This window comes from Dendrobium catenatum, unplaced genomic scaffold (genome assembly GCF_001605985.2).
Source record: "Dendrobium catenatum unplaced genomic scaffold, ASM160598v2 fragScaff_scaffold_974, whole genome shotgun sequence".
Classification (NCBI taxonomy): domain Eukaryota; kingdom Viridiplantae; phylum Streptophyta; class Magnoliopsida; order Asparagales; family Orchidaceae; genus Dendrobium; species Dendrobium catenatum.
In genome coordinates, this window is record NW_021319436.1 from 2,437,485 (window position 1) to 2,453,263 (window position 15,779).

The 15,779-nt window shown below is 34.2% G+C and overlaps 1 protein-coding gene across 4 annotated transcripts; it reads left to right on the top strand.

Moving 5' to 3' along the window:
• Positions 1 to 1,428: 1,428 nt before the first annotated feature.
• On the top strand, positions 1,429 to 15,518 carry LOC110101925 (acyl-protein thioesterase 2). 4 transcript variants are annotated; one of them, XM_028697582.1, is made up of 11 exons: positions 1,507 to 1,648; positions 1,836 to 2,052; positions 2,148 to 2,206; positions 2,323 to 2,437; positions 6,945 to 6,981; positions 7,162 to 7,231; positions 7,367 to 7,471; positions 8,583 to 8,733; positions 8,855 to 8,937; positions 14,778 to 14,871; positions 15,138 to 15,518. In XM_028697582.1, the coding sequence occupies exons 3-11, from the start codon at positions 2,176 to 2,178 to the stop codon at positions 15,217 to 15,219; spliced, it is 768 nt and encodes a 255-aa protein (XP_028553415.1). In that variant the 5' UTR covers positions 1,507 to 1,648; positions 1,836 to 2,052; positions 2,148 to 2,175; the 3' UTR covers positions 15,220 to 15,518. The 4 variants fall into 4 exon arrangements, with proteins under 4 accessions (XP_020685690.1, XP_028553415.1, XP_028553414.1 ...); XM_028697581.1 differs by having other exon boundaries at positions 1,836 to 2,017; XM_020830032.2 differs by having other exon boundaries at positions 1,524 to 1,648; positions 1,953 to 2,017.
• Positions 15,519 to 15,779: the final 261 nt, after the last annotated feature.

A 15,779-nucleotide genomic window follows, 5' to 3' on the forward strand; every position in this document is an offset into this window, starting at 1 on the left:
TATTTTTCATTCATTGAGATGTTGTACCCCTAAAAAAAAGTGATTCATAATTCATAATTATAATATAAATCTTCATAGCTGACATAAAAATAAAATAAAAAAAAAGGATAAATTTTATAAATGATGTCATTGAAGTATTGAACACAACACTTATTTTTTTCATATATGACAATTATTTTGAAACTTCAATGATCACTTTACCATTATAACATATTCAAAATTTGTTCTAATATACTTTATACTGAACTATTTTGTTTTATGTCCATTATCTTATACAGAGAGAGAGATTACTTTCTTTCTATAGCAAGAAAAAAAATTACTTAAGCCTCTTGTAAGTGTTTAACTAAAAATAAGGTATTATTGGCCTACTTTGGCTCTCTCCTTCCACTATACTCCAAATTCTTTGGATCCAAATCAAAGACACTGCATCAGATCTTCACACATCCCCTTAATGCTTCCAGGCCTTTTAACTCTCAAGGACACCATTAGAACCATTCTCCAATCAATATTTTGAGACATTTAAGCCAAAGAAAATAAAATCATATATAAAAAGGGATCATATGATTGATTTGTCTAATAATAATGCTTGATGGTGTCATATGCAAGCTTTCATATATATAAGACGGGCCTTATTTTAGATACTTGTTTTATAGGATTATGCTAACTTGGAGGAATGTCATGACCCGGTTCAAAGACTCGAATTAATGAGGTCGGAACACACGGTCGAACGGTTAATGAAATTTTTATTTGTTAACGAGGTTCGCTGAAACCTCTGTTCTCCCGCGAAAATCACAGGCGGGAAGGAGAAAAAAAAACGGTGTGAGGAAAGCATTTGACGGAGTGGTACATTTGTTATGAGAATAGTATTTATGTGATATTAATGTAATATTTAAGAATTAGGTGTTAAATATGTAATATGTAACAAATAAAGTGATATGTATGTAAAAATCTCTATTTTTAAATGGACTCCTAAATAATCTGACACGAAAGGACTAATATTTAGGGAGAAAAAAAAAACATCAAACTAACATTTTTTATATCGGCAGAAATTTTTGGACAATTCCGAAGGGATTTCTATTGGCAGTGGACTCAAAAAAAAAAAAAGGTTTTAGAATTGGTGTAATAATCATATAAAAATATTATTTTTATTTTTCTATTAAAGTTAAATTTAAAAAAAGAATTTTGAAAAATAATTTGAATAATATACCTAAGAACAAATAAGCTCTTTAAAGAATCAAAATGATATATGATTATTTGAGAGTTTTATTTTAATATTTTTAACTAGACTCCTAAATGATCTGACACGAAATGACTAATATTTAGGGAGAAAAAAAAAAAGATCAAACTAACATTTTTTATATAGGCAGAAATTTTTGGACAGTTCCGAAGGAATTTCTGTTGGCAGTGGACTAAAAAAAATTTTTTTTTTTGGGAGAAATTTATACCAAAATTTCAACCATCATATAATGAATATTCGTTCTTCCCCAAAATACATACGTACCTTGACCTGGACGCATCATCACACCACCGCACAATTTAACTGCGATATTGGAAGAGTTCCGCAGAACAAGAAGAAAATTTTATTGAATGCTCTAAAAGAAAGAAAGCAAATAATTCACCTTTTTCTCCCCTTACAGTCCGATTCCAGGTTTGTAGTTTGTACAACAACAGCAAATGAATTTTTATTTTTTTTTTTCGTTTTCCATCGCCCAAAGAAATAGGAAGTTCTCTCTTTTATGATTTTAATTAAAAAATTCTTTTTTGGGGGCATTAATCGTGGATTTACCATTCTCGGGTAGCTGTTGATATTTTTCGCCATCCCCAATTTCCGACAGGCAATCATTCCTGTTCAGAAAATGAAAGAAAAAAAATGAGTCTGCTTTCTTCCCATCTGCAAGCATTTCAATCTTGTCTGAATGGCGCATGTACTATTGTCTGTGTTGTGCTTGTAGATTGTGTTTTTTGAACGAATGATAAAGATTGGGAAATTTTCTCCAAACCTTACCTTGCTCGTTAGGTTGTGCCCTTCTCTTACCCTAGTTCCCGACACTGGTGATTCGGATTCATGAGTTTTTTATTCATATTTCATTTCAAATGATATGGATACGTTTAGATTGGCGATCATTTTGACCCGTGCTTCTTTGCAGGGAGCGTTGCGCTCTTAGTGCTGTCAATATGAGTCATAAAAGCAGTTCTGTTGTATCTGGTTAGTTTTTTTGCCTTTCTTGCTCTCACTATCCAATGGTTTTGTGTTCTTACGGGTTTGATTTGTTTGTATATTTTAGTTTCGGTGATTTATTACGTTCAAGTGGTTGAATGCAGGTTCCAAGGCCGGTGGCGGGGCTGTTGAGTTTGGGAGAACTCATGTGGTCAGGCCAAAGGGAAAGCATCAAGCCACAATTGTTTGGCTTCATGGTCTAGGGGATAATGGTGCGAGGTAAAGATCTACCATTTATGTTTCTCTTCCTGACATTACTGTCATGTTTTTTGTGATTACCTAGCATTTTTATGAAATTATAATACTGTTTATCGCATGCCATTTCTTTCTCTGGGGAGATTTTGGTCCGTTTTATCTGGCTTTTGGTGAAATTTTTCTCTGTCGTTTAAGAGTAGTTGCTCTTCGATGGTTACTGATAAGATGTTATTGCGTTCATTTCCTTACATTTAGATTTTATAACGTTTTTTTAATTGTACCGTGTTTAATCCAAATGTAACATATTTTTCTTTAGTTTTCCTAGGCATATTTTTCCAGTGTTCTAAGAATTATATGACAGGAATATCAAAGTTTTTTTTATAATGCAAGTGTACATATCTCAGTATGATTTACTTTGGCTTTATGCATGATTTCTGTTAAATAATGGTGATCTAAGGCTTATTTGGGACGGCTTTGTTACTGCTTCTTAAAGCATCTTTCTTGTAACAAAATTTAAAATTTTGTATTAAAAAGTTGCTTTAAAAAGAAATAAGAAAGCCGTCCCAAACAAAGCCTAAATGGGTATCACGTTGTCTTTTAGAAATTTTTTTTTTCTATTAACATGCTTAGAGTGTTGAACCCACTAAATGCAAGGTAAAGCATTTTTTATGCTTGGATATAAGATCATGTTGTTTTTCTTGTTTTATAAGGTTCTATCATTGCTTTTAATGGTTAATTATCAATTGCTCCTTTTTATGTGCCTGCTTATCATGTTTTTAGCCTATTTTTGGCATACCTTTATGCCTTTATCTTGTCATCTTCTGCTTCTTTGAACAACATAAGTAGTTTCAGGATGTTTGGAAAAAAAAATTCAGCTGTGTGAAAGCTAAAGAGCAGCTTTCTTATAACTTATCTAAACTGCTTATACATGAGAAAAAAAATTTAAGTAGCTTCACAGGAAAGCACTTCTGGAGTTTTACCTTTCTTATCTAATTAATTAATAAAGTGGATATTTTAACTGCTTATATTTAATTAAGTTTAGGATATTATGTTATAATTATATGAAATTCACAAAAATATTTATGTAAGTCATTCAATCAACTCCTATAACTGCCACGCTTTTTAAATGAACAAGTAATATTTGGGGCACTTCAGAGTTTAGACAACAATCTTAGTATGGTTTTAAGCTTTAACAAACAGTTTGCTCCACTTGAAGCTCACACACTGCAACACAACACAAGGCAGCAATGCTGATTGCTGTGTTATTCATCTTCTTCAACCTGAGCTTAAACGTGCAATTTTGAGTTGAATATAACAGTTTTGAGCTAACTATTTACATCTATATGCAATTTATATATGAGAATTTCAGGCTTGGCATTCTTCTTGTATTAACTCTGATTATTGAACTCTAGTTTCTTTTTGATTGATTTGCTTCTGATATATTTTTGTATTTGCATGTACAATCTAATATATTATCAAAGTTTGCAATGTCTTTTATCCTTGAATCGTATTTGCTTTTGTAAGCCAGGAAAGGAATTGTAGCTCTCTTCAAATAATGTGGTTAATGACAAATGCGAGAACTTTAGGTCCCTTGTTATCAAATTAAGTCATTCACCACCTGACTTTAACATTCGTCTTATGGACACATGGTTTTATTCTACTTTCATGTATTGTATTCTTAAAGTAGGCATCTACTATAAATTATGAGATTAAAACTTGAACATTTTTACTAACATTTATCTTCCACCACTTGTGCCATGTAAAAAAAAAACTTGTGAAGAACCTTGATAGTTTGAAAGCTATGCACCGGCTTGGTAGTTTGAAAGCTATGCACCGGTTGCTCAAACACAAACAACAATAATAACAAGAAGCCTTTTGATGTGAAACGTACATGCGATGGAGTTACTTTAAGAAATTAAAGAGAGCAATTTTAACAAAATAATACAAAGTAAATTTATTGCTTATAACATTGGTTTGATCCTTAGAATTCTTAGTTTTAACTTGCTTAGGCAAAGAAGAGCGAGGTCGGTTAACCAAACAATTTAAGAAAACACAAAGATCAATTGTAACACTACGACGGTAAACAAGAATCCGCAATTTAATAATAAGAACTTTCACCTTTGGAGCCCATACGCTCAACTAATCTAGGCTTTAGCGGAAGAAGCGTCTTCACATTATAACCGAGGTCACTCCGAGGAAGAAGGACGCTGGCCGGCGGTTGAGTTGCAGGCCGGCGGCCTGAGTACTCCAGGGAGGGGGCGGTGGCAAGAGCAGGGGAGGGGAGGTTGTGGGGAGAATTTTAGGGATCCAAAATTGAAATTCCAACTTCCTCCAAGAGGCTCCAACCCAAATCCACACAACGACGATGAGATCAAGAGCAATGAAAGAAAATAATAGAGCAAGAAAGAACCTAGAACTCACAAAGAGATCTAGCTTCTCCTATGAACTCACTAAGAGATCATGGAGGTTTGCACTCACAAAGAGAACATGAAGTGGCAAATTTTCATTCATAAAAAACTAACTATTACATGAGAAAAAGGGCCTTATAAATAGGCCTCAAAATGACAAAGAAGCAAAAGACTAAAATGCCCCTTGGGTTACAATAGCTACCAAATACCCATGAGGGCAAAAACGGAAAAACATAAAATAAAAATAAACTACTACATAAAATGATGAAAATACAGATCATGATCGTGGCCGTCGATCTCCGGCATCTCCTGGAAATACATGTGTCGAAATCGCTGCTGATGTCCCTATCACCTTTATACCACTATGTGGGGTTGGCTACATGAATCCATTTTCTCCATTGTGCACTATTAAGAGTCAAATTCTTATTTAAATCTAATAATAAAGTTCATTTTAATACTTTATTATGAAGTTTTTTTAGGTCTATCTCTACCTTTCTTAACGTATGCCGGATCTAATACATCTACTATGCTAATAGGGTCATCAGAAGGCCAACATTTTATTTGACCAAACCATTTAAGACGACTCTCTAATCTTACCTGCCACTAGAGCCACTCCAACCTTTTCACCTATATACTAGTTTCACATTATGTTTCTAAGCATAAAGCCACTCATCTACCCGTGCATCATTATCTTAGCAACCCTTAACTTAATTTTATGCTTCTCTTTTAATGGTCAATATTCTACCCCATAAAGCATTGCAGGTCTCACCACCATATTATAATTTTTTTTCTTAACTTTGACGGGTACTTTTCTATTACGCAACAGGCTTGTTGCATTCATCCACATAAAAACTTTAATTCTACTAGTAATATTCTCATCTATTTAACCCTCATTTTGAACAAGCGACCCAAGATATCTAAAATGTGCACTCTTTTAATTACTTGATCACCCAATGTCGCATTCCCACCTATAGATCTATTACTACTAAAATTAAACTCAATGTATTTCATTTTAGATATACTCAAACGAAATCTTTAGACTCTAAAGCTGACATCCATAATTCAAGTTTTCATTTCAAATTCCTTTCTAATCTTATCAATATTAAGAATATCATCAGAAAAAAAAACATATTCTAGGGTACATCCTCTTGCAAATGTCTACTAAAAATATCCATGACTAAAGCAAAAAGATAAGGGAATAAAGTTGATCCTTGATGCAAACCAACTGAAATTAAAAAAAAAAAAAAAAGGTCAAACCATCTTGTGCTTCAACACAAGTAATAGCTTGTGTACAAATCCTTAATGACTTGAATGTAAACATTATTAACACCTTTCTTTTCTAGAACTCTCTAGAGCACTTCTCTTGAAACTTTATCATATGCTGATGCTCCTTTCTCTACTTCTCCATCAAACTTCTCAACAAATGTATAGCTTCCATAGTAAACCTTCTGGACATGATTCCAAATTGATTTTGAGAAACATTAATATCATGTCATAACCTATACTCAATTATTCTCCCATAATTTTAATGTATAACACATTAACTTAATTTCTTCTATAATTTGCACACTCTTATGTATCATCTTTATTCTTAAAAATAGTAATAAACACTTTCGTTCTCCACTCATTTGACTTCTTTTTAATTTTCAAAATAATATTAAAGAGTTCAGTAAGCCAAGAAATTTCTTGATCTCCTAAGCTTTTCCACACTTCTATTAGAATATCATCAGGTCATTACACTTTTTGACATTTCATTTTTTTTAAAGCTTCTCCAACTTCAGTTTTACAAATATGATGATAAAAATAAAAATTCATATTTTTATTTAAGGTGCTAAGGTCAATCTTATTCTTACAACCTTCATTGAAAAAATTATTGAAATATCTCATCCATCTATGTTGAATATCATCTTCTAAGAAAAATATTTTTTTATCTTCATCTTTAATGCACTATATTTAAACTAAATCTTTACTTCTCTTATCTATCTTCTTTGCTAACTTATACATACATCTTCTAAGCAAGGAAATCTATTGAACTACTTGTTTGTTCTCCTTGTGTTGAATTATGTTGAAAAGTTTGGGCATGTGTTTTAGAGTGGTTGACTTTTTTCTTTCTTGTCTTTCAGCTGGTCCCAGATCTTGGAAACCCTTCCTTTACCAAATGTAAGCACTGGCTTTATTTTCCTGCAAATCTACCACACTGTGTATGATTGTACAAGAAACATTTCCTAGCCATCTCTTTCCTATAATTACTACATGTGGCTAATGATTATGAACATATTTCTAGTTTTCCAAATGTTAGCTTGTCACAATGACTTTTGATATTTATTTAACTTAATGCAGATAAAATGGATATGTCCAACTGCCCCTGTTAGACCTGTATCAATTTTTGGTGGATTTCCTTCAACTGCATGTAAGCTTGCTTTTGTGACTACAATTTTCCTGCTCAAGTTCTTTTGTATTACACTGTAGCACTTTATATTATGTCCTTTTTTATTCTTTTTTTGTTTCAATCAACTACTTTTCTTCACATTTGGCATGTCTGTAGGGTTTGATGTGGGGGATTTGTCAGAGGATGGCCCAGATGATGTTGAGGGCATTGATTCTTCAGCTGCTCATGTAGCAAAACTTCTGTCAACTGAACCCACAAATAGTATGTTACAAGATAATTTAGGCTTATATTCCATGTTCTCTATATGATTACCAAAATTTAAACATTGATTTAAGTTTGATTTGGTACTACCACTTTATTTATAAAGTTTTATCATTCATGTGATCATCAGATCAGCCCAACTCAACTGCAATAAGAGAGGCACTAGTTCTCCATTTTCAAGTAGTCCAAGAGAACTTTTGTTTGAAAATGACTTTTAATGAAGCACTAGAAGAATGCTAAGATGTCAAAAAACAAGTATAAATAAGAAATAATTATATTAGACAAATGATTGGATTTATGTTTATTGAAGATAAGTTAATTGAAAATAGTTTTTTTTTTTTGGTTGCAACAAAGGGTAAAAAATACACCCTTAAACATGTAGATAGAATTAGTGTTTGGAAAGCAAGAAGGGACAGGGGTGGACCTAAAATAATATAGATTGTTGTTTAAAATAATTTTTGAATTATATATTTATCTCAAACGAGCCAAAGTTCTAGCACACGAAAGATAAATTTAAAGTATATACTTCATATGATACAAAACTTGTTTCTTTGAGGATCCGCTGTGATAACGACAAATATTTCTACATATCCGACAAAATTGATCAAGAATATAAGAATCGGTCCAAGTCGGTCTACTAATAGCATGACCCAATACAGTACAAAATTGAGCTTAATGATCCAATAAGAGAAATAACTGGGGCTACGGTATCTAATTTCTTAGTCAAAATATTTATTAGAAATGATTTGGGTTTCCTTCAAACACGGGAACGGCTTTCTTAATATCTCCAGTTAGCCGTATGCCTAGAAGCATCTCTATTGAAAACGCCAATATGATAAAGAAAGCCCCCTCCTCTTGTCTTCTCTTTTACAAGAAAAGAACTATTGACTGGCGTGTGAAACATTCCCCAAAAGACTTTCTAAACGATGATGATGCAGATGTTGCTCGATCATCTCTCTTCAAATGCATCTTATCAGCACGTTTAATATAATTATTTGATTATTTTTCTCACATTCCAGCACCTTTGCTCTCTCTAATCTTTTCTTTAATTTGCTTGCTGCATGCATTCAGCGTTAGTTGTGACATCATTTGTCTTAATTGGTCATTGCAGTTAAACTTGGTGTTGGTGGCTTTAGCATGGGTGCTGCAACTGCTTTGTACTCCGCAACTTGCAGTGCTCATGGAAGATATGGTAATGGAAATCCATATGCGGTGATTCTAAGTGCAGTGGTTGGATTAAGTGGTTGGCTTCCATGTTCCAAGTATGTTCCCTCTACCTATCCTAAATATTAATTCTACCATTTTTAGTTAGCAGTGCCATTTTTGCTTTCGCTCATAATCAAACTATTCTAAACCAATTCAAATAACTGCTTCGATTTGTAGAAGCTTGAAGAACAAGTTAGAAGGATTAGAAGAAGCTGTGAGACGTGCTGCCTCATTGCCTATATTTCTTTGCCATGGAAAAGGTATTTAGTTTATCAGCAGTCAAATAGTGATGAACATCATACAATGTGGTCCATGCTCTTATAGTTCTTTGTCTTTCTTTGATTATGATTCTACTACCAATTGTTATCAATCAAAAACAACCTGAAGAAGTAACAAGTGTTAAACCAGCTATTGTTTGATGAGCGTTATAATATAAGTTGCCAAAAAAAATGAAAGTATTGGATAAAAAGCTTTCATTCAAAGATACCAAGATTTTATTAAAGAAATGAATCAAGTCCAAGAGTGAAAAGGAAGAGCGAGAGAGAGGATAGGTCCTAATGAATGTCTTAGATAATTGTTTTACTAGGAATCTGGTCGAACCACCTTGAATAAAGAAAGGCGAGACCAAAAGAGCTACAAAGAAGCAATTCAAAGAGAGTTTTGTGGAGAATTTTGGAGAGATTGCCTCTCATTTGTATGAGATTTCTTGTAAAATTCGATATGCCCTTGCTTGATCAGTGACTCAGGGATCAAGGTTGTTTTTGCAGAATTGGCTACATTGTACAATTTAATAGAGAATGCAAAAGTTGACTTTTATTTGGCTGCTTGTTTATAATGTTAAGTGAGTTTTGAATCAAGAGTGGGCATCTTTGGTGAGTTCTTAAAATAACTCCTAGTTGGCTAGCAAATATTCCGACAAGTTAGCAAGTTCTTTTATGCGACTTGAATTAATTAATGGGTGATTTGTAAGTTTGTTGGGTAAGTTCAATAACTCAGTGTTAAAGATTGAGTTAGAGTTAACTCTTGGGTTACTTGTCTAGATTCAATTCTGAACAACTTAAGAGTCGCCTGACAGAGGAGTAAGGGGAGAGTGTCGGTGAACCAAGATATTAAGGAAGCCACCAATAAAGACAGAGTTAGGGAAAAGGTTTTCGTAGGAAGGATAAATTAAATAATGTGATCTAATTTCTAGGTAAAAAAAAAAAAAAAAAAAAACTTGATTGTTATGTTGAGTACAGTAGAAATGATAATGTTAAGGTGGACACATGATAAAATTAAGAAGGATAAATTAAATAATAATTATATTAGAGTGATGGTGGTAGTATTATCTAGTTGAATATAAGTGGGTGAAAGTACACTTAACTGGTTTAGATATGTAGAACAAACGGTTGAAAATGTACGAATTTAATTTTTATAGATAAAATTTGTTTTGAAGAATTTAACTGAAAAAAGTTAGTTCTCCACCTGCAAAAATAATTCTCAAATAGCATGCCTTCCATTGTTTTTTCTAGTAGCCTTCGATGGTCCGCTTTAAAGGCAAAACACCCTTTCTTATGGAAGAAATGCCCACTTGATTCCTTTGCCTCAGTAGAATCTTTCCTTCCTGGTCTTCATAGTAGTGAGCCAGCGACACATAGATGCATTGCCTCCTTCACAGTATGTTCTTGCTACCAAAGATAAACATCATCTTCCTGTACAAGGTTCTTGGCTAGAACCTTATAGCCAAGGGGAAAAGAAAACAGAGAGGAGAGGAGAACAGATTCACTAGGAAATAAATGATATGAAATGTCTTTACAAAAAGGGTAAGGTGATTGTGTCAGCTAAAATTATACCCTTGCTCTTACAAGTAAAACTAAATAAAAAAAATAAAAGGACCAATACAAAAATCTCCACATTGATTATTTGATTCATCAAAATCCAAGCAAACAACATCATGATTTCTCTCTCACCATCCTCAGCAACTCCAAGTAATGTTAAAATTTTACAGTAGCTAAAGCTTTTGTCAACATGCTTATGCATTATTATCTGTTGGAATTTTCAGCAAGCCTATTTTACAGCTTTACAGTTATGCATCCTTGGATCAAGCATAAAACTAGTTGTAATGCTAAGTTAATAAACTAAATCAGGCTTACACAAATAATAACATAAATAACACTACCCACAATATTTTGGTAGGATATCTTCATATATAATCTTTCAACATCATCATTTGGTGATTGATTTGTGCTAAACTCTAAACTCTAAACGACTAAACCCTAACCTCCTACCCAGGGGCGGAGCCAGGATTTTGTACATGTGGGGGCACAAAATATTGAAGTTAAAAAAAAAACCCTCAACCTTTTTCATCCAGGAGTCTCCCATGCGATTGCGTAAATGATTCTTTATAATTTTCATTGCAGAAAAAGCCCGTTCAACTGTTGCTGTAGCAATTGGCAAAATCAGAGCAAGCTTTATAAGTGAGAACACCAAAGGAAATATATCATGCTTTCTTGTCTCAACTAATTTCTGAGCAAGTTCTCCAAGCTATTAGTTTATTATTTCCAGGAGCATTATCTAAAACAACTTTATTTATGCTTTCATTGTGATTTGCAAGAAAACGCAGAAGTTCAAGAAAATTCCCTTGATTCTCAGAATCCTCTGATTCAAGAAAATTTGCAAAATCTATCACCAAATTGAGTACGCGGGAATTCATGATCACGCAGTTGATACGGTCCTTTTAACAAATAATGTCTCCTGATACTATCCCTCTAGTTAGGATGATAATCTAAAATTTTTTTCCTCAATCCTGGATCGGCGGGGATATCCAAAAAATTAATTTCTACACGGGTATGTTTGCTTTGTGTATTGTCTTCTTCACATAATGTTTTGTAGTCATCTTCAACATCTTTTCTTTTGAAATATCTATCCATGCTAAATTAAATGAAAAAAAAAATATCAATTATAAAAAAAAAGATAAAACTTGCTTCAAGTATAATAATAAAACTTCAACCTTCAACCTGCTTGCACGGCAACCAAACTTCACATAATGTTTTGTAGTATATTATAAAGAAAAAAAAACAATAGACAAAATTACATGAATAAAATTTCATGTAATAAAAAAATAATAGACAAAATGCAAGAGATCAGCAAACCTGCTTGCACGGCGGTTCTGAAACCAAACTTCAACCTTCTTGGCAAGAGCAAGCTTCTGTTTTTAAAGCTTGGCAAGAGCTTAGAGCAAGCTTCAAATCCGGTGATTCAGCTGCTTGGCAAAATCAAGTTTTTGTTTCTTAAGCCATACACAGCAAAAAAAATATTTCAGATGAGATAGTAATCTAACCGGGTTGAGGCAAGTAGGCAACGGGTGCTGTGCGACGTTGAACGGGTGGCCGGCGGCGGGATTTGAATTCCTCCGGCGTGCTTCTAGATTCTTCACTTGAAACAATACTCCTCCGACAACGGAATTTTTATTAGGTCCGGTGTCCTGACATAGCTCTACGTCCGGAGGCCAATAACATGTCGCCACGCGCTCTTACTCTTTACCGCGCGGCCCGACGTCCCGACCTGGACCGGAACCCGGTATTGCTATGTTCGTGTATTGCTCGGTATTGCTAGGTATTAGTCTTGACAGAGTGGTATTTCTCGTTACCGAGGAATACCGAGCAACATCCCAGTCTGCACAAATTAGCCAATACATAGCAATATCTGGTCCGTGTCCGGGTCAGGTCGTCGGGCCGCGCGGTAAAGAGTAAAAAGCACGTGGCACTATTTTACTAGCGTCCGAACATAGAGCTAAGTCAGGACACCGGACCTAATAAAAATTCCCGACAACGGCCCTTCAATTTTCCATCAGCCTCCACCAATCCTCTTCTAAAGGCAGAACACACTCTATTAGAGAAATTTTCTTGGAATCTCAGCTGAATCGTTCCCTTTGTAGATCATAGCAGGTTCTTTCTCTCATAGATGGATGCTGGTATGTCTGTTTTCTTTCTCCCTATGAGATTCTTTGTTTTTGGCTAGAACTTGATAGGCAACTATGGGGGGGAGAGAGAGAGAGAGAGAGATCAAATTCTTACCTCACTCACATGTGCCCGCCAAACTCCCTCCTCCGATCTATATATATATGAATGTAATTGGGTCAAGCCTAGTTGAGAGTCAATTAAACCTAAATGATAATGGTTAAGTGATCATTTTACATGAGGAAGTCAATTACACTCAATGATCAATTGAAGACCCATGGTAAGATTTGGTCCAATTATGGTTATCTCCATGCTAGGGGGTTTAATCCTACCCAATGGACAACTAAGTCTTAGGGACCATGCTAAGAGTCAATTTAAACTAATAAGATCCCATGAGTTTATGTGCATCTTAGAGGATCAAGTTTGAGTTTAGATTGAATTATAACCCATATTGACCAAATCAACTCTCAATAGGCATATAACTAAGAGTGTCAATTAATGACTCGGTTCAGGTTGGTCTATGCATTAGATTTTAACCCAATAGTGACTACTTAATTTTTTTTGCTTGTTGGTATGCTTTTCTGATTTTTTATCAGTTAACTTAAATTCTATAATTGATAAGTTATAAATTTTATTAATCAAAACGGATTATCGAGTATGGTTCGAGTAAACCGGATTCATAGTCGGTCAATTTCGGGTAAGACCCTAGCATGACCCTCACCCTGACCCGTTAATCTATTTTGACACCCCTAACTATTACACTTTATTCAAGTCCAATTAAAATCCAAGTCCAATTAGGACCTAATTAGCCCCAATGGACCTATATGAAGAGGTAGTTTCAAACTTTCAGTCTTGATTGAACTTTGGTATCCGCCTGGATTAGACTTGAGCCAACTTAGGGATTGATTGGGTTCTAGCAGATCAATCTAAAGACCTTTTAGAGGTTAGATAATCCGCTAGGGTCTAAGTGCTATATTATTAATTACAGAAGGGAAGTCTCGCATGGCCAATTTTGACCAACGTTTGATCTTGATCAATCCTAAGTAGATGATAGCACTTAGACTCAGAGGAATTTCATATTTATTTAATTAGAAGTGACTCCATGGATCTTAATGTTAGCCTAATGATTCTTATCTTAGATTAGTGTTCACTTACGTAGGTAAGGGGTATAATGGCTTCATATTGCATGTAGCTTAGTAGATTGATAAGGCCTATCAATGTGACAATTATGGATTGCTATGAATCTAGCCTCAAAATAAGCCACACTAAACTCATATTATTCAAAGGGGCTATTTTGATGAGCCATTAAATTAAACAAAAGTAATAATGCCTAGGGTATGTTGGTAGATATTGTCTCGTATGTTTTGCTTGAACCATGCACAAACCATTTTAAGGTCAAGCAAGCACAATAGTTCTAGGTTGATCTATTAGGAACTCACATGGATCACATTAGGAATAGAGACATACGACAAATGCTAAACAAATGAGTTATTTAAGTTTAGTCTAATCCCAAACTAGAAGGGGGTCCTCTCATATTGAGTGTGACATGAATGCAGCTCTTTAGGGAAAATGGGCACCTATGCAGGCGAAGATGTTAGGGAATTGTTCTATGTCTTCATTGTCTTGGTATGAATTTTGATGCAAACAACTAGTGATATAGTGGAGCATTCTTATCATATTGGATTGGAGATCTAGAGTTCTTGGAACTATCACGACCAATAAGGGGCTAACCGTCATGAATAGAGGCCGTTGACGTGCTCCACTTTGGTCGTTAATACTCGAGGACTGGTTCATTAATCTTTCCTCTGGCCGTCTAAGGCTTCGTTTGGGACGGCTTTCTTAGTACTTCTTAAAGTAATTTTGTAATAAAAAAATTAAAAATTTTGTACTAAAAAACTACTTTAAAAAATAGTAAGAAAGTTGTCCTAAATGAAACCTAAGTGGAATGTGACCATCTGTCGTCTGATCGCTGATATTTGCTTGCCAACCTTAAAACTATAAGGGTTCTTGTGGAAAAAAGCTCTACCACCCTATGAAAATTATAGTCCTTTGAATGAGTAAAATAAGCGATGAACTTTCTCACAGCCTTACTCTTGTTTTGAGAAATCATATGGGCATATAGCTTTAAGGCAATAATAATAACCAAAAAACAATTCTTGCAGGGGATGATGTAGTGCTTTACAAGCATGGAGAGAGATCCGCTGAAGCTCTCAGGTCAAATGGATTTCAGAATCTAACTTTCAAAAGCTACGACAGGTATATTAAGCATCCTAGTGTAACATGTTTCCTTTCAGCTCTTCAAGATTCGAAAAATTATTCTATGCGGATCCCAGACGGCATTTGAGATCAATCAGAACGCGTCACGTCATTTTTTTGCTCGATGTCGGTGCTCGGGACCGCTGTGTACCGGATGACGTGGCACGTTCTAGTTGCTCTCCGGACCATCCAGTGTCTGCACAAAATAATTTCTCTTCAGATTCAGCACGGTGTTTTCTGTTTTGAACGATTTGAATCCACTGCAGGCTTGCCCACTACACTATCCCTGAGGAGATGAACGATGTTTGCGATTGGCTTAAAGCAAGTTTGGAGCTTGAGGGCGTGTAATTCGCAAATCAATATTGTGGTGATTTACCAATAATCTTTGGCTATGATGTTGTGGCAACAGACTAGCTGGAGCTATATTTATGATCATTTCATTTGCGTTCGAATATGAGCAGTCATTTATCGAGGGAACTGTCTTACCTATCTGGAAAAGTTGGTGGTTTTGTTGTGTTGAAGCACTTGTGGTCAGTATTATACAGCTTTAATTATGATGCTATTTGAACTGTTTTGTGAAGGTTTTTAATTTTTTTATTTGTTTGATATGTTTCTAAAATAAAATTGTTTGATATGATGCCATGAAATATCATTTTGTTAAATGTCAGCTTTGCATATGAGCATAGTAGGTTTCTATGCTTTTTCATATATATATATATATATATATATCTCTTTTTTTTGTTTCCTTTGGATATAGCATACAGGTCAACAAAAATATTTAAAAATTATATCTCAATTTTTTATATTAAGTGTTTATCTATTATTTTTCTTATAATTTTTTATTTTTTAATATTTTTATTATAATGATTACTTAAATCATAATCATGAGTCAACTCATGAGTTGGTTT